Here is a 19,373-nt window from a genome sequence, read left to right as displayed (position 1 = left end):
AAAACAGACTGGACATATATCGTTCTTCTAGAGTGCCCACATTTGCAGTTCAAGGACAGTGTTGGCAACTTGCCAAGATCTGCAGGACAACTAAAGTTGCATGTAAATTTCCATAATCTCAAAAATACATGTACTCAGTCATAGTCTAGCTGCTTTTACTCTTGGTACATTAACAGAAATTGGTGGCTGGATAAAAACCTGCCTATTGTGTTTTATTTAGTCATGGTTTTGGGTCTCACGATCTCCCCTTTCCATGCTGTGCAATGAGCACTTCCCTCTTATAACTGCGGCATTAAGCATTAAACACCTTAACCTCTCATGGTGGTGTAGCTAGAGTGCCTCTTGCTGGTGTCACCATCCTGAGTGCATTTTTAAGTTGGGTGAAATAGGAATCCTTTTTTTCTAATATCAATGAATTTAGCTGGTGTCCTATAACTAGAACTTGTTTTGAATGGAACTGTCAAGTACAGCAATGAGCTGTGCAGTTTCAGAAACAACCTGATTCTGAATGATGTGGATAAAAAACATGACAGGCCATTATAGATGATGTCATTTAATACAGGGCATTCGAGCTGCCTGCAGCATGAGAATACCAGGTCTCAATATGCAATTTTCAGTTTGTTTTATTATTTAATAATAATTCTCCCTTTGCCCTTTTCATTCGTGTGTTTATTTTGGTTTACCGTTTTGGAATAAACCTTATTCTCTCCCTCCAAAACAAAAATCAAGAATACCCTTGGATTTCTATGCTGTATGCTTGATAATATTTTCTTAATCAAATCAAGAGACTATTTAGTTCTAAACCTTAATATTGAGAGCTTTCCAGCTGTATGTGTGATGGTGGGAGGGGCAATTGTGGATAAGAATGCTGATGAGAGTGCATCAGCAAGAATTAAACACCGCAAATACAAACTATAAAAGGTATAGAACTCGGTGGGTTAAAATATTTCACACATGGTGCACAGTTAATCTGTGCAGTGGCTTTTACCAATTAAAATGGCCCAACTGTCATCGGCACTAATTCCTGGCTTTTGGAAATTTGCATGGTAGGCTCCTTAGAAGTTAAGGGATTTTCTATTATGGTAACCAGTTGGATACCTTCTGCATTCTTACCCTCAACACTTTGGACTAATCTGCCTTGCCTGTTAAACTGCTCTGGGGTGTGTGACTTGTTTATTGTCCAAGCCTCCCCCTTGTCCTGTTCTGAGGTCATGTTTTGTCCTTCTACACGTTCTCGTCTCTTGCGGTACCATATATGCAGGCAGCCATAAAGGAGGATCCCGACAATGATGAGAAGCAGAATACTGCTAGTTAGCCAGATACCCAGGGCCAGATCTTTTTTTTTGTTGCTTGCTGATGCTGGATCTTCTTCTAATGTGTGAAAAATTCTGCACTGGTCGCTGGAGGGGTTTGCAGATTGGCAGGTTACGCACAATATGTAGGTGGTTAGTGGAGTTAGGTTTTCGATGACAAATGAAGACCGACTAGCAGGCACTCTCTCTTCTTTCTGAAAATTTTTTCTTGAATAACCTGACAGCATGTTGTTCCGGTTGGGATGATACATAATACTGTAAAAGCTGTCAGCACAAATGGCCATGGTTGGCCAAATTACCATTGCTGTGCTTCCTGTTATATTTTGTATTGTTACTCCCATTGTGATGCCACTCAATATTTTTTCACAACTGTCTCCCCTCAAGAAAGGGAGATTATAGTTCCAGTTCCAGAAAAATAAGGAGATGTCCCAGAAGCTTCACCACAGAGAAGAATGATGTGGCTCTTAAACATTAGTGTTCTGTAATTTAGAAAAGTAATTTATTAGGAAACAGTGCTTTTTATTTTTCTATGGGCATTTTTAAATGAAGTAATCTGAATCTATAAGCAAAGAGAATCTTTGGCACTTGCATTTGCTTGAAAAATAAATCATAGAGTATTTTCAAACCTTTCCAGTTACAGAAATGTTTGGTACTATTATGTAAATCACTGAATATTGCAATCCTAAGGAATCTGCAGTCAGACAGTATACCAGTGGGAGTGAAATTACCCATCATTTAAAAACTTCTGTTTATTAAGAGGGAAACTTTCAAAAGAGGCATAATGAGCATAAAGCACTAAACTCCCATAGACTTCGAATGGGAGTTGGGTGCCTAATTCCCCTTAGTGCCTTTTGAAAATCTTCTCCTAACTCGATTGCAGTGTAAAAACTAAACAGCCAGAATTTTTAAAGGACACATGAGGTAGTACACATGTCTGTTGACATGAGAGATCATGGAACAATTTTTTTGTTAACGGCATAAATTTTAAATATCTTCAACAGAAAATGGAGCACGATATTCAACATTGCTTAGCACTTTGATAGTATAGAGTCACAGAGGCTTAAATATTGAGCACTATTGGAGAACTAGCGAAAACCTCACACTTCTCTTGAATCATAGATGGTTACGTTAAGAGATTATCAGGTTTCACTTTGAAGAACAATATAGCTATAGATATCTGCATCACACTATTCCAAAAAATACATGCACAAGCAATCTATTGGCAGTTCATTGAGCCTTTGTTTTGTTTTGAGTTTTTAAATCTGTTTTTATTTTTTTCCTCTAGGCTTATCTATTAACTATCTAGTATTTTCCTGCATTCTAACCCATCTTAAGAAATACCGGCTTTTGTGAATGGGGGCTATTTTTATTAATTAGATGGAGGCAGGCAAAAATATCCAAATGTTTTCCTCCTGTGTTCACCCATAGATTTTGATTTTAACTGGTCATCAAATTATTAAAAACCAGAACAGAGCATGAGCCTGTCGGTAGGTAATCCGTTCTTCTGATCCCTTTTTTCTAAAAATTCCCTATCTGTTACACTTCCCTACTCTCTGTATTCTCTCCCCTTCCTGCTGACATGGGCTCACGTTTGTATCCATTCCTTAAGGAATGACCTCATCAACGGTATATTAGTAACATCTGAAACACACTTAGTAGTCTTGGTTCTATACAGCCCTGCTGAACTTGTTCCTACTACTCTATTTTAAGTATGATAGAACTATCATGGCAAGCAACATTTAGGCTGCCTTTATAGTCATGCTAGAACAGCCAAACTGCCAGCCCAGAGATGGAAGCTAGCATCAAAAGGTGAAGCACAGGTTACATCATGTGTACTTGCTGGGGGTAATTAATCTTTGTATAGTAAAAATGATTAATGCTGTAAATGAAGAAGTTGTAACTAATGGAAATGTCTGTCCTGAACTGTATTTACATTATCATCTGTCAGGCTAGTACTTTACATACTAAATAAAAAATTCTAACTGTTTCCATTAATAATTTAACATGACCAAAGTAAAATACTGTGCAGTATAAGAAGCAGCAAATACTTTTTAATAACAAGATATGTTAAAAGGTGTTGAGAAAATTGTGATGTGTTACTTTTCAAAGTTAGCTAGTTCATCCCATCTTAGCAGACCATCAGAATTTTACGTTTCTGTAAAGAAGTTTAACTTCGTTTTTGTTCAGACATATATTTTCTGAGGGTAAAATTTTCAAAAGCATCTCGGCAACTTGGGAATCATTTCCGTTGACTTAAGTACTTGAGTACACTGCTGTTTGTAGCGCACTAGCTCAATTGAGCTAGCACGAGTCTGTCTACCCAGACTGAGAATCACACCTCCTGGCTGCAGTGTCGACATATACTAAGCACTTAAGTGTTTTTGAAATGTTTATGCTAAATTACTAGCATAAATGACTATGGCAATGATTATGAAATAAACGATTAGTGATTTCATTACAGTGTGAACATATTATTTCATATTGTGGATGTAATGTATTTTGTCTCCTGACTATATAACAATTTAGTATTGGAACATTTCTGAGAATGGAAGCTTATAAAATTCTGACATAGTAGATATTCTGAAGTTTATATGATTTTCTTTCTTTCTTTTTTTATGTTGGAAAAACTACTGGAAAAATTATACATCTGAGAATCGCATTAAAATAACTGTACCTTATGCACTTATTTTCAATGAAGCACTAGTCCTTTAAAAAAAAACTGCTACTCATATGTGGGAACATATTTCTCAGAATTCTCAGTTGCAGTTTGTGTATTTTGCTTATTTGGGAAGAATATAAGGCAGATGCTCATCTACAATACAACAATAAACATATTTTAAAAATATAAATGCCAACACACCCATCTAAATTATATAGGCATTTCTAAAAAATAACAAAAACAAAACAACCCACCCCTCAAGAATGTAGGTGCTCTTCTTTCTAACCACCATAAAATATAGGCAATGAAACAGCTGCATCAATTTCAAAGAAATGAGTTTGCCATTGAATAAACTCCTTGGATAAACAGATGGGGGCACACCACAGACTAACGTGGTTTTCATAATACTAAACTTGACCATCCATCTAAGTCTCTTAGGTATCTATACAGTGGTCTACACTATAATATCAGAGCATCTATTTGCTCTTGAGAGTCCCATATCTAGTTTTAGTTAAATAGCTCCTAGTTAATTACATTTTAAGTAAAAAGATTTTAAAAAAATATTGCCTGATTGTATTTAGAATCCATCATCTCATCCTCGGAGCTATTTGAGTAGAATTTTGGGTTTTTATTTTTTTAAATGTAATCACAATGTTTTGTTTTGTTTCCAAGCATTAATTACATTTTACTATTTAGAAGTAACGTACATAACATTGCTGGCATCTTAATGTTTGAAAAATTAAGTTGGTATTTTATTCATTATAAAATCTTTACTGACCTTCACTTCCTGATATAAATCCTTAGAATAAGATTTTCAAATGGAGAGATTGCAAAAGTGAAAAATCAGATTTTCTGTGTCCTTTTGTTTAGGTGATTTCCTTCATGATCTGTACTTGCCAGTTTTCTCTCTCAGATTCTCTGGACTAAATTCTCGTTGCTTGACACTTGCAATTCTATTCTCCAGGGATGCTGGTGACACTGTTTCTTTCTCTTCTACTTAAATTCGTACATGAGCACATCTTGTCTAAGTAGCCTGTTGCCTAGGTTTTCAAAGAACATGCAGGAAAAAAGACATTGATTCTCTCACTTGCTTCCTCTTGGACAGTATACTGTATGAGCACTCCCGTTACATGCTGCTCTGTATGTACCTACGCTTGCTTCAGTGATGCTGTGAGTGAATAAGGCTAGCACTTCTATGACATCAGCAGAACAGGAGGTTTGTTTAGTTTTTTGTTTTTTTGTTGTGTTTTTGGTTTTTTTTTAGTGGAAGGAGGGGGGAGGAAGCAATAACTTAAAAAAAGGCAAGCTTCTTCCAGTGATTAATGAGAACTTTGCTGTTTCAGGTTTCTGCTTTAGTCTTTTTGTATTCCTCTGCAATACTTTTTATTATTGTTTTTTAATAATCCCTTGTCACAGTTTTATAATGCGCCTCTAATCCAGCATTTACCGGTGGATTGTTGCAAGCTGCTTTACATGTTTGATGTAAAATGTCTAAATATTCATGGGGAAATATGGTATTTTTGTAGGCTGGCTATTTCTGATTCTTCTGCCTGGTTTTTTGAAGAATATTTTAGTGCCTGTTTTTCCATAACTGTTCTCTTTCTTGAAGTATGCAGCTGTACCCTTTCTCCTCACTCTAAACATTTTGTAGAATAATAAAATACTCTATAATTGGATAAAGTAAAATAGTCTCTACACTGGGATATTCTGTAGTGCAAATATTTTTGTTACTCAAAGTCTATGAAGTTGTAAACCCCAAGAACAAATGAATGCAACAATTAAAATCATTACTGTGAAATATAAAGCTTCTGCTTTTAGGGATCATTTTTTTTATAGTATCCAGTATACTGAAGCATTCAGCTGTGTTTGGTTTTTAAAGTCTGTTGTTTAATGTTTTATGAAACATTTGGGAAAATTAACTCTGTACTTCATCAGTATCAATAGGCAACAAACTTGTAGACCAAGGTTGCTCCATTACAGACCTGTCTATTATCAGTTAAAGACTGAAATAGAAAAGAGAGAAAAGATATTCCATCAGCTATTCTCTTACTTGAAAGTTTATTGAGTCATCTTCTGTCATGCATTATTTTAGCAATCATAACTAGGGTACCTATTCTTGCAAGGACGCAGCAAATCAAGAAAATAGCCCAGGAACCAAGCTGTTGCTGCAAGCCAGCTACACTTGAAATAAGAGCATAAATCAGGAGTAGCACAGTTGGTAAAATTAAATATTTTTGTAAGCATTCATCAAGCTTTCCCAGTACCACTCCCATTTGATTTCCCAGTCCCTACTTCTGTATGTGTTTGTACAGTTTTGCATTTAATACTCAATTGTAGTTTTGGGCTCTCTGCCAGCCAGTGTTAATTTAGAATTCAGTATTTCAATCAGCTGTGATCAAATAACAGGATTTTTAGCTTCTTCCAGAGCAGTGTCCTGTATGGATTCTGATAATCTGCCAAACATCTGTTGCAGTTTGAGTTCACAAAAAGAATGGCTAAATAATTTGAGAAAATATTCCCCCCCCCCCCCCCCATTATAAATATGCAATCTGTAACAGGTGTCAATAGTTGTAATTTAAAATATGATAGAGGGACCTATTTCACTGTGTAGTCTGTTCACTCTAGTGGAGACAGCTCCCTGAGCAGAAGAAATGTAATAACCTTAAAAATAAGGTGAAGTGAAACGTCTGTATCTCCAGAGTACAAATCTACTTGGCTGGTTGTAACTCCTTTTCTGTAATAGTTAGCTGAAATAATGTTAACTTGTTGGATATTTTCTATGCATATTTCATACTATTAAATACAAAGCCGCTCTGTTAAAATCAGAGTCTGGAAATGGGAAAATTAAGGTTCCAACACCAGCATTTAATTTGGCCATGTTATGTCTTATATGTTTTATAGTTTATACATTTACAACAGCTGCATGTTTTTAAATGCTTACAAGTAACTCCTTTTCTTTAGTAGACAGTTGTTCAAAAGTTGGTGGAATGCAGCTGCCTGCTTATTAGTTTAGTTCCCAAGTGGCCTCACTGTATAGCCACAGAGAGCATATTACAAAAATCTAGTCTTGACAGACAAAGGCATGAATAACTGTGGTGGGATCCATATCGGAGAGAGGTCACGCTCTTCTCCCTAGGAGCACTCTTGGAACATATCTGCATTATGAGGACTATATCTGCACAGCTATGGCATTGTAGCTATGCCAACATAACCCTGTAGTGTAGATGCAGCCTACCCCAACAGAAGGGGTTGTCTGTTGGTATAGCAAAACTACCTCCCTAGATGATCAGGGCGTCTATACTCGAGGTGGGGTCCACATAGCTACAATGCTCACGGACGTGGATTTTTCACACCCCGGAGCGACATAGCTATTCCAACCTAAATTATAAATGTATACCAGCCTTGGTCACAGCTGCTTTCTGAGCAGCCCAGGATTTAATAGTACAACTAGCTTGCACTCATGTCTTACAAACAGTGAATACTGAGGAGAAGCAAAGGGGATCCAACAGAACCTGCAGAAACAAAAGATGGGCGAGCTCTTTTGAAAGAAGGAACCAATATAATCTCTGCCACTTCCTATGATTGCTTTTCCCCATGCTACAGATATTACCCCTCTCCTATAGGTGGAGTTTGACAGCTAGCTCTCATCCGAGCCCCAATGTGAGTTAGAAATCATCTTCCAGATTCTCAGAGGGTATAAGTCTACATAGTTCTGTTGACTGAGGTGAAAAATACGGTGATAGAGAACAGCTAAGGATCTTGCCTTGTATATTAATTGACAAAAGAATTTCTGTCCGTCTGTGTCACAATATCAGATTATTTTTGTCCATTTATAGATATTATGAGCTCAAATGAGAATCTTTATCAATTAGTTGTAATGATCACTAAGTTTAGAAATCTGGTTTTACTTAACTCGAGCCTTCAGAACATTACATGAGACACCATAAAATGGAAACTGTAACAGATTCTATTGATTTTTTCCCCCTAAATGTTCTGTAAGTGAAACTACAATACCAGGATATGCTCCAATTATGTTTGGTAATCTCTCAGCCTTTCCAGACTACTGTGCCCCTTTCAGATGTCTGATTTGTCTTGTCTACCCCAAGTTTCACCTCACTTAAAAATTACTTGCTTACAAAATCGGACATAAAAATACAAAACTGTCACAGCCACACTAGTACTGAAAAATTGCTTATGTTCTCATTTTTACCATATAATTATAAAATAAATAAATTGGAATATAAATATTGTACTTACATTTCAGTGTTTAGTATATAGAGCCGTGTACATTTCAGTTTGTACTGTCTTTGCTAGTGCTTTTTATGTAGCCTGTTTTAAAACTGGGCAAATATCTAGATGAATTGACGCACCCCCTGGAAGATCTCTACATACCCCCACGGTTACATGTACCCCTGGTTGAGAACCACTGAGATATTGGCTTGGGCCACTTTTGTGCCCTTTTAACATGGTGTAGTCATAAAATTGAAGGAGGAATTATTGTGGTAGTATAAATAGTAACTGGAAGATGTCCAGTCATCAACAATTAGCGTTTAATACATTCAGCTTATTAAGGAACATTTTAGTTAGTCGTGTCTTCTGTTTTAAAAGGAAGCTTTGCAACTCATCTTGTATATAGGAGCTAAAGAGGCAAACTTCTGTCTTAATCCTGTATAATTTAATATGCTTACAAATAGCACTGTCAAATGATAAAAAAAATAGTTGTGATTAATCGCAGTTTTACTCTCACAAATAATAATAGACTACCCATTTAAATTCAGCATGGAAGCACATCCTCTGAATGGTGGTTGAAGCATGATGGGGCATACGAATGTTTAGCATATCTGGCATGTAAATACCTTGTAACCCCGGCTACAACTAGGGTGATCAGATGTCCCAATTTTATAGGGACATTCCCGATTTTTGGGTCTTTTTCTTATGTAGGCTCCTATTACCCCCTACCCCTGTCGCGATTTTTCACATTTGCTGTCTGGTCACCCCAGCTACAACAGTGCCATGCAAACACTCACTTTCAGGTGACATTGTAAATAAGAAGCAGGCAGCATTATCTCCCGTAAATGTAAACAAACTTGTTTGTCTTAGCGATTGACTGAACAAGAAGTAGGACTGAGTAGACTTGTAGACTCTAACGTTTTACATTGTTTTGTTTTTGAGTGCAGTTATGTAAAACAAAATAATTCTACATTTGGAGATTGCACTTCAGTACTTGTCTGAGGTGAATTGAAAAATACTATTTCTTTTGTTTATCTTTTTTACAGTGCAAATATTGGTAATAATAATATAAAATGAGCACTGTACACTTTGTATTCTGTATTGTAATTGAAATCATTATATTTGAAAATATAGAAAAACATTCAAAAATATTTATAATAAATATACATTGGTATTCTGTTATTGTTTAACTGTGCGATTAAAACTGATTAATCATGACTATTTTTTTAGTCTAGTTTATTTGTTTTGCGTTAATCGCATGAGTTAACTGTGATTAATTGACAGCCCTACTTAAAAATATTGCACAAAAAGTAATGTACATTGTATCCAATGAGAGATTGCTATGAAAGTGCGGTGAATTGAGTTATTTTTGTTAATACTTTTTTTTTCTCCCATCAGGCTTTGAATTTGACATATTCCAGCATTTATAGCAACTACAGGAACTTTGTTGGTCCCCCTCACTTTAAAGTCATTTGCAGGCTCCTTGGGTACCAGGGCATTGCTGTGGTAATGGAGGAATTACTGAAGGTGGTCAAAAGCCTGGTATGTTAACAAACTTTCTCTCTCTCTTCCTTTCTCTCCCAGATTGCTTCTAATGGAGGTGAAATGTTTTATGTGCAGTGGAAAGTACATCTAAATATAAGTATGATGCATTTAGCCTATTAAACGTGTTCAGACAACTATAAAATGTGTGAGGAAGAAATGGAAACATTTTAAAGAAGCTGCATTAGCTAAGTTCTCCATGGAAGCATAAGCCTAAACTATTAACTTTTCCCTGACTTTCATGAGCTTCCCATTAGTTTACTAAACTAAAAATTGCTGTTAACTTTTAATTACAGTTAAGGACCTCAAAAAAAGATACTCCTGAGGGAATTCTGTGCCCCCCCCCCAAAAAATATGCGCACAATATTTTAAAATTCCATAAAATTCTTCATATTTTATTTGTCAATAAATAAATGTGGAGGCTCCACTATCGCAGTGGGGAGCCCAGGCTACTGGCTGCATGGAGGTGGGAGATCACCCTGCAGTACCCCCACCCCACCCACGGGACATGGACTTGAAGATGAGGCTGCATCCGACCCTGACACAGTGCAAGGGCCGGGCCTGCCCCAAAAATACCCCGGGGCCCTGACCCTCCATGCCAGGCACACGAAGATAGCAAGCAAGAGGGACAGAGTCTTGCATGCACGCCCAGCTTTGGCCTCTGATCGAGGAGTGGGGCAGGCAGGCTTAGTCCAGCAGGATCCTTGTGCGGGGGGAAATCCAGGTGTGGGGTGAGGTGTGGGGCAGTCTGAGAGTGGGGGGTCCAGATGCAGGGGAGATCTGGATGCACAGGGGCTCGTTTGATGGTTCCAGATGCAGGGAAAATGGGACTCTGCAGGGGGGTCCTACTGGAGATGGTTGGGGCTCAGCAGTGAGGGTCTTGGTGTGGGGGGATGGGCTTCTGGGTGTGTGGGGGCTTAGTGGGTGGGTCTGGGTACTGCAGGAGTGGGGCTTGGGGAGGTGGGGATCCGGGTGCAGCTGGTTGGGGCTCAGTGGTGTGAGGATCTGGATACAGGGTGGTCCAAGTGCAGGGAGGTGGGGCTTGTCATGGCGGGGGTTCAAGTGGGGGGGCTCAGCAGAAGGTGGTCTGGGTGCAGGGGTGGGGGTCCAGATGCAGGCAGGCTCCTGATGCAGAGGAAAGAGGCTCAGCGGTTGTGGGGGGCTCGGTGCAGGGGGGTGGGTGAGGCTCAGCAAGGAGTCAGGGTAAGGGTGGGTTTGGATATACAGGGGTTGGGTGGACGGGTGAGAAATTCCCCATACAGTGACTCCTCCCCCTGCGGCGGAGGACCAATGGGGACAAGACGCAGGTGGGAGATGCGGAGCTTCCGGCAGCTACAGGAGGTTTCTGGGGTTGGGTCTGAGCCAGCCCCAGCCACTCCTTGCAGGGGAAGAGGAAGACCCGTCCTCCCCAGCCCAGCCAGGATAGCAGCTGATTTACCTCTCCGCCAGCTGCCCTGGGTGCCCGTGCCCGTAATGACTTACCCATGCTGCTGGGGAGGGCTGCATTACCGCTCTTGCAGCTTCCCTTTGCTTCCCCCATCAGAAAGTCATTTTTCTGCGGGGAAGCAAAGAAATCTGTGGGGCACGTGAATTTTGCACATGTGCAGTGGCGTAGAATTCCCCAGGAATAAAAAAGAGGAAGGCATAGGACTTGGGATGACTGGGTTCCCAGTCCGTGTTCTGTTAGACTTCCTGTGTGAACTTGGGCAAGTCACTTCACCTCTCTGTGCCCATTTCCCATCTGTAAAAGGGGGGTAATAGCACTTCCCTTCTCACATAGGTGTTCTAGGGATAAACATATTAAAGATTATGTGGCACTCCAGTACTAGGATGATTAGGGCCATCTGAGTACCTCCGAAAGAGTAATTCCCCAATAGGAGAAAATCACTTTTAAAGTTACTTCCAAACTGCTATAATTGTTCATGAATAGCTCTTAGAAGAAGATGGATTAGACTTCCTGTTGGTTATTGCTGCTAGCATACAAATAAACAAACCTAGATATTTGACATATCTCTGCTTCAGTCACATGAGAGAGATTTGGGAGTAAATTTTAAAGTTAATTCTTTAGATATTTCAAACAAGACAGGTTGCAGAAAGAGGCCTACCACATAGCTTTTTAGACATGCCTTGCTGATTGAGCTGGGATCACCCTCTAATGGCAGTAGGGATGGAGAAGTAACAACTTTTGGAAGTAAGGAGCTTCCTAAAACATCAGTGGAGATATCCATATTTCATTTTTCTGCAGTGGACCTATTTGTTGTTGGTTTTTTTAGAATACCAAGGCAATAATCTTCATTGTGTGCCACATATAATTTTTACCTCATAATTTGTAAAGATTTTTGTCCTTTTTTGCTTATTGGTTTGTTTTATGATGATATAGTGGACTTCTGTTTTCTTCAAATATTAAGACTTGTTATTAGTGTTCAGTTTAAAAAAAAAAATTTATACTACCGCTACAGAAGTGTGCCTCAGTATCGGTGATAAAATCAGGGAGAAAAAATACAGCTCTTTAAAACTGAAGTGAAAAATTAGCCACCCCCCCCCCAAACACTTCAATATCTGAAGTGATTTTTAAAATAATACAGAAATATGAGACAGTTCCTGTTATAAGGCCCTTGATTCAAAAGATGAAGTAAAATTGCTTTAATGTCAGCTGTATGCATACTGTAACATTTTGTTTTTGGGAAATTAGAAATTCTTGTGGAAAGATAACTCTGGTTGAGATTATCCATGTAGTCTAGGGAATTTAGACACCCATCTTGCATAAGTTTCAATGGAAGGTATGTGTCTAAATCCCCTAGATCTTCCATTGAAATCAATGGAAAGTATGTTTCTAAAATCCTCTAGACTGCTTCAAATATCCCAACTTCTCTCTTTAGGAGGAAAGTTTTTAGATAGTCCTATGTGGAGAGAGAGGGTTGGTAGGGCCTGGACAATCATGTATGAAAAATGAAGTACAGCTGTTCCAGCTAAATTCACTCCAAATTAGTTGTGTTCTGATTACTAAATTTCTTTGCGTATTTGAGCAGCAGCTGAAAAGTTTTTTCTGCCTTCCCTTTTTTCAGGGTTTTCGGTAATATTGTTATTGCCAGCTGACCAAGTACAGTATTAGAAAACAAGGAAGGTTTAGTCTTTAAGACTGATCTAGCGGTGCACAGTATCAAGCTTGTTTAGACTAGTGTTCAGACCATATGTCAGAGAAGTTAGCCACACAACCTTCTTTTTTATCTTTATAGATGGCCCTTTGTGTAACTGGGAGGGGATTGCCTGCTATTGGGCACGTAGAAGTATTTCTGTCTCCTCCTCCTGCCTCATCAAGCTTACAACCTAAAATAACCCAATGACTTTATAGCTGTCATGGGAATCAAGCAAGGTTATCAATGTAGGATGTCAAACAAAGGGAAAGGAGGAAATGCTTTTAGGAGAAGAACTCTTATTTAGTTTGGTTGCATTTATTTGACTAATTCTTTAGTAGGATTTTTGTTCTAAAATTTTTCCCATGATGGTTGAGTGCAGTAGACGTGATGGGGGGGGCCACCCAAGTAGAAATTTAATGGCATTTTAAATAACAAATATCGTGGCATTTTTTTTTACAGAAGTTTGTGAACGTGTGGGGGATTTTTAAACTTAAAAAAAAAAAAAGTCTTGATCTCTCTCAACCTTTCTGCTCCACAGATAAATGTCAAGTCTGACCAGTCTAGTGATATTTACGTGGATAACTGTATTATTAAGAATCTGTCCTCATAATCAACATTTTGTTTATAATATTTCCCCAATATGTGAGACACTTACTGGTATTTAAGCAGGGATGGCTCCTGCTTAGAGGACCTGGCAGTCGAAGGATAGACAGAAGTTAGGGCAAAGGAAGAAACAGTTTTTTGACAAGTCAACTTTATTCATCGAAGGCAGCATGCTAGTGATGGATCTCTAAGAGGGACCTAAATGTGAAGAGGAGCAGGTTGCTGCGGTTGAGCTCAGACAGGTCACACCAGAATGTAGGGGCCACATGGAAGAAGGCATGGAGGGAATGTGTGAGAAGTTCACAAGCAGGCAAACAAGACTGGAAACAGGTGGAACAGAGGGTTTTGGGACAATGCCAGTTTTCACCACAGGAGAAGTAGGGTCAAAGTTCCCCTGAGCCACTGGCTTATTGGGCTGATGCAGTTAAGGCGTGTCAGTTTCATAGCCAATGGTGATGTGGCCAGCATCATGTTGACTGCCTTTGACTATCCTAATCCAGTGTTTTTCAAGGTTTGAGTCGCAACCCAATACTGAGTCGTGGCATGTAAGGCACTGGGTCGCCTTGCTCAGCACCCAGGGACCCTAGCGGCTCTGGTCAGCACCGCCGACCGGGACGTTAAAAGTCCCATCAGCGGTGCTGCCCAGCTAAGGCAGGCTAGTGCCTACCTGTTCCGACAACGCGCTGCAGCCAGCAGCAGGTCCGGCTTTTAGGCGGGGGGCCATGGGGCTCTGCGTGCTGCCCCCACCCCGAGCACCGGCTGCGGGATGGTGCCTGCGGGCGAGAGCTGCGTGGAGCTGTTTGCATGCCTCCGCCTAGGAGCCGGACCTGCTTCTGGCCGCTTCTCGGGTGCAGCGCGGTCTGCAGTGCCAGGACAGGTGGGAAGCCTGCCTCTGCACCCCGGCTGCGCCGCTGACCAGGAGCAGCCGGAGGTAAGTCCATGACCCAACCCTGTGCCCCAAGCCCCTACCCCAGCCCTGAGCCCCCCCAAACCTGGAACCCCTTCCTGCACCCCAAATCCCTCATCCCCAGCCCCAGCCCAGAGCCTCCAGCTGACAGCCCTGACCCCCCTCCCGCACCCCAACCCCTGCCCCAGCCCAGAGCCCCCTCCCACACCCTGAACCCCTCATTCCCGGCCCCACCCCACAGCCCTCACCCCTGAGCCCCTCCCACACACCGAGCCCCTCATCCCCAGCTCTGTTGGGTCACAGGCATCAACAATTTTCTTCAGCTGTGTCCCCAGAAAAAAAGTTTGAAAACCACTGTCCTAATCCGATGGATCAGTTACCCATTTTGCAGCTGGGTGAACTGGAGGTGGCCTTTCTGTGTGAGAGTGGGTGAGACTCAAGCCCATGACTTTCAGGATTGTAGGTGAGTGCCTTAACCACACAGGCACCGCACCTCTGAGTAGGGTGGGATAGGCTTTTGAAAGTGATGACAAGAAGCTTAAACTTGATGGGCTAGCAGATGGAAAGATTTGACGAGGGGAGTGACATGATCTAGTAAGAAAAGGAAGATGATGATAGTGGCTGCATTTTGTTTGGATGGCAGAGGACAAAGTTGGGATGTAATACTTCTACACTCCTATATAGTGCTTTTCATCTACGTATATCTCAAAGCATTTCACAATCTTTAATATATTTATTCTCACAAAACCCCTCTGTGAAGTAGGGAAGCATTGTTATCTCCACTTTGTAGGTGGGGGAACTGAAGCACAGAGAGGCTAAGTGACTGCTGAAGCTCACGGGGGAATTCTGTGGTGGAGCAGGGAAATGTACCCAAGTCTCCCATGTCCTAGGCTGGTGCTGTAACCACTGGACAATCCTTCCTTTTGCTAAGAGCCTGAATGAGGGATTTGGCTACGGGGATGGAAAGGATAGATCTTGGAGATGTTGAGGACGAAGAAGCAGTGGGATTTGGTTATGGCCTTGGAGGTATTGGGCAAGGGAAAGGGAGGGGAAACTCCAGAACAACCACCAAATTGGTGATGGTGTTGACAGCAATGGAGAGTGGGTAAGTGGAGAAGCTTTGGGAGGGAAGATGAGAAAGTTTGGTTTTGGCCAAATTAGAAGATATCCCAGAGGCGATATTAAGAGACAGGCTGGGATATGGGGTTGGATGGGAGGAGAGAGCTGTGTACCGAATGGTATGTGATAATGTAATTAAAGACAGCACCCCAGTACCTATGCACAAGAGGGGCCTGAATTCATGTTGCTGGGGCATCCTTAATTCTGGCATTTCCTAACTCGTAAGTGCTTGATTTGCAACCTTAATAAATAAATGAATGTAACTTTTTATATATGTTTTGGGCCTTTGTTTCCTAGATAAGATTTTTCTGTTGGCCTTGGCTATTGTGCTATTGCCACCGTAACACACACTGAGAGTGGTTAATAATATGTAAATAATGCACATTTGTTTATAACGTGCTCAGATATGAAGTCTTCTGATCATTTGATGATAGAAACCTTAAACCAGCAACATTTTTTTTTTAATGGAAGCCCTTCTAAATCAACAATTAGCAATACAGTGAAGGAAAAAAATATGTTGGGGAAGCGATATGTTTGTCTTTGATACCTATGACCAATTCAGTTTTAACACATTTGTACAGCCTGGACATTTAGACCCCGAACCTGCAACCCTTCACACACATGAGTAATTTAACATACCCGAGAAGTCATATTGAAGTCAGTGGGATTACTTGCATGCATAAAGTTATTTATGTACAGAAGGATGAGGATCACTGGCAGGATCAGGGCCCTGAACTGTCACCCAGTTCAGTTGCTCTTCACAGTTTGGGCTTTTGGGTCAAAAACTTGTGAAATGGTAACACTGTTAGTCCCATGAAGAGTTCATTAGATCTGCTGTACTTCCTCACAGGCTCTTTTTTTTTTTTTTTTTAAGAAGATGCAACTACAATAATTTCTTTTAAAAAGCTGTTTCTTTAAGAGTACAAAGATGATAGGAAGAACTATAGAACATACAGAGTTAAGAAACACAAGATTTTAGAGCATATTCAGTTTATATGTTGAATGAACTGCATAAATGTCGTCTTTATTAGTTCACCAACAATAATATGTTAATGCATGTCTGTCTTCCCTTAGTTGCAGGGCACGATTCTTCAGTATGTGAAGACCTTGATGGAAGTGATGCCTAAAATCTGTAGGTTACCTAGACATGAATATGGCTCTCCAGGTTGGTTTACCTTTGATGTTACCACCATTGCATTAATAAGAGGACATTAATTCCTGGCTTCCAGTATATTTTTATAAACAATTCATGTATGTACATCTCATTGTAAATTATTTGCTCTCAAATAGCCATTGGGCAATGAGTGTAGGGGCAGAATAGGAATTGTTTCTAAATTTTCTATTGCTCTCTTTCATACTTACATAGGGTTCCCTGCCTTGCAATTTCAGATAGCAGTTCTGTTTAAATCTCTGTAATCTAGTTCCCAGTTCTCTGGAAAAGTTTCCTGCTTATTTCTTGTCCTTGTCAGATATAAGATACAGTGTATTAGACAATCTTCGAAGGAGTACTCAGTGCAAACTGGGGTATAGTTCTGCAGAATAATTACGTTTCAGGTTTGCTGGGGGCGTCCTAGCCATTTAATGAGTCACAGTAGTTGGAGGAGAAGAAGCTACTCTGGAAGCTGGATGCCACAAAAGAGAATTAATTGCTAATTAGTATTTGTCATACTGTTGATTCAAATTTGGAAATGGCTTTCCTACCCCCAAACACCCCTTTTCCACAACTTCTAACAACACAAATGAATCTTTATATTTGCCACCCACCTTTAGAGCATTCTTTTATTTTTCCCGTGTTACTTAGGTTTATTAAACTGGAATGAGGTTGATTTTGCTCCCCATAGCATATTTGACTCTCACTGCAAAGGCTGAACCAAATCAAAGATTTGCTAAGTGTTCCTTCCTGTTTTTCTCTCTGAAGCATAGAAATGGCTGAGTCATATCAATTAACCATTATAAAAAATTTGAAGTGTTTAGATGTCCTTTGTGCCTGGATTTAGGAATAAGCAACAGGTGCTACCATACATAGAGCCACGTAGGCCCCTACGTGGGGAGAGCCTGAATAAGGATTAGGAAGCTGAATTTCACCTTGGCGAGATTCCATCAGAAGATTCTTTTTGGGGATGGGGTCCCTCCTGCCCTGAGGAATGAGCAGCAGGGAAGAAGTTGCCTGGGCTCCTTGGAGAAATCTGCTTAGGACTCCTCAGAGGACTCTTTCTACAGGAAGGATAAAACTCAGGAAGGGTAAAACTCATTTGTGTAGGAGACAGAGATGCCTTCTTTTGGAGCTAAACTTTCTCAGACCTTGGCACTTTCCTTTCCAAGTGCCATCTGCGTTTCTTCAACCTGGTCTTCACTAATAGCATAAAATACATTTAGAAAAAATAACATGTCATCTTCCCTTTTGGGGGGAGAGAAGGAGAAACCTCACATAGCAGATGCTAGTCATGTTCCTCAGTGCACTACGGGATGGTGCTCGGAAACCACAGGTGAGGGGTGTGGTATAAGAAACTGAATAGAAAACTTGTTTGGAGACTCAGGGCGTTCACATTACTCCCCGTGTGACCCTCTTCCCAATAGCAGCATTGATCCCTCTGGAACCGTACTATATTTTCATGATCTCTGTTGGCTGCTGCCCCAACCCTCCCTGCTGTGAGGGTGGGGGGGGGAGGGGAAAGCTTAGTGTGACATGGGGGAACCAGTGTTATTGTCTGTGGGGAGAAAATGTTGCAGACAGTAGCCATCCCTCTCCAGCCTCAGGGGCGGCTCCAGGCACCAGCGCAGCAAGCACGTTCCTGGGGCGGCAAGCTGCGGGGGGTGGCCTGCCAGTTGCTGTGAGGGCGGCAGGCAGGCGGCTTTTCGGCGGCGTGCCTGCGGGAGGTCCGTCGGTCCCGCGGCTTTGGCGGCAATTCGGTGGCGGGGATGCCGATGGCGCGGCACCGGCGGACCTCCCGCAGGCATGCCACCGAATCCGCATGACCAGCGGACCGCCCGCAGGCACACCGCCGAAAGCCGCCTGCTTGCCGTGCTTGGGGAGGCAAAAACATAGAGCCGCCCCTGTCGCTTCTTCCTCCCTCTGGCCTACACAGCCCTAACCCGGCAGACCGAGAGGGGAGGGATGTGTGCTGTACAGTCACTGCTCTGTCCTCTCCCTTCTGTCCCACCCTTCCCCGCACCAGTTTCTTCCATGTTTTGCTCCTCTCGGCTCACGTTAGTGGAGGGAAGCGTATAGGCCATAACTTCTATGCACTGTCCATTCCTCCACCTCCTACAGCGCTCAGCACAAGTACCTTAAACAAATGTGTAACTGTACTAGCAATACGCATGGGTATCACTGAAGATACTCAGCTGCTATTTTAGTTCTCTGGTACAAACTCATTCACACATCACTCTCATTGTCTCAGCTGCCTAGCCACAAAGACCAAAGCTACTGCTCTGATCCAAAGCTTTAATGCATAAGGATCTGGGCTGGCTTAATGTACTGCACATTTATCAATTCAGAATCTATTTCCCAGTTCACATCTACATATGAATAGCCATCATTCTCTATCTAAGTACACTTAGTAAGCCCCTAATTACATTACACAGCTCAGAGTTTTCATTTGGAATGTTTTATTGGATGCCATTAATTATATAGGACTTGAGCAATTCCAATCATGTCTGTCCTTGCGGATTTTTAATGACTCTTTATCCATGCTAAAAGGAACAGAGGATGGAGATACGGGCAGCTGAGTTCAAGAGGCCTCCTTGCCAAAGATTTTGTTTCCATAGAAACGGTCTTTAAGTGGTGTGCAACTTACTCATCCTGTATTTTAGATAAATATTTTTATGACTGCATTAAACTAAAGGATTTTGGAGGTGAGGGG

The 19,373-nt window shown here is 41.0% G+C and overlaps 1 protein-coding gene across 4 annotated transcripts in view; it reads left to right on the top strand.

Moving 5' to 3' along the window:
• Window positions 1–19,373, top strand: part of LOC112110524 (cytoplasmic FMR1-interacting protein 1) — a 119,304-nt gene that overhangs the window by 81,521 nt on the left and 18,410 nt on the right. For all 4 annotated transcript variants that reach the window (XM_024205569.2, XM_024205568.2, XM_024205570.1 and 1 more), the window contains 2 exons: window positions 9,601–9,744; window positions 16,585–16,675. In XM_024205569.2, coding sequence (XP_024061337.1) covers window positions 9,601–9,744; window positions 16,585–16,675 — 235 coding nt within the window. The remainder of the gene's footprint in view (window positions 1–9,600; window positions 9,745–16,584; window positions 16,676–19,373) is intronic.

This window comes from Terrapene carolina, unplaced genomic scaffold (assembly GCF_002925995.2).
Source record: "Terrapene carolina triunguis isolate 2854851 unplaced genomic scaffold, T_m_triunguis-2.0 Scaffold23, whole genome shotgun sequence".
Taxonomy (NCBI): Eukaryota; Metazoa; Chordata; order Testudines; family Emydidae; genus Terrapene; species Terrapene triunguis.
Note: the sequence above shows the minus strand (reverse complement) of the source record. Positions and strands in the feature narration are given on the sequence as shown.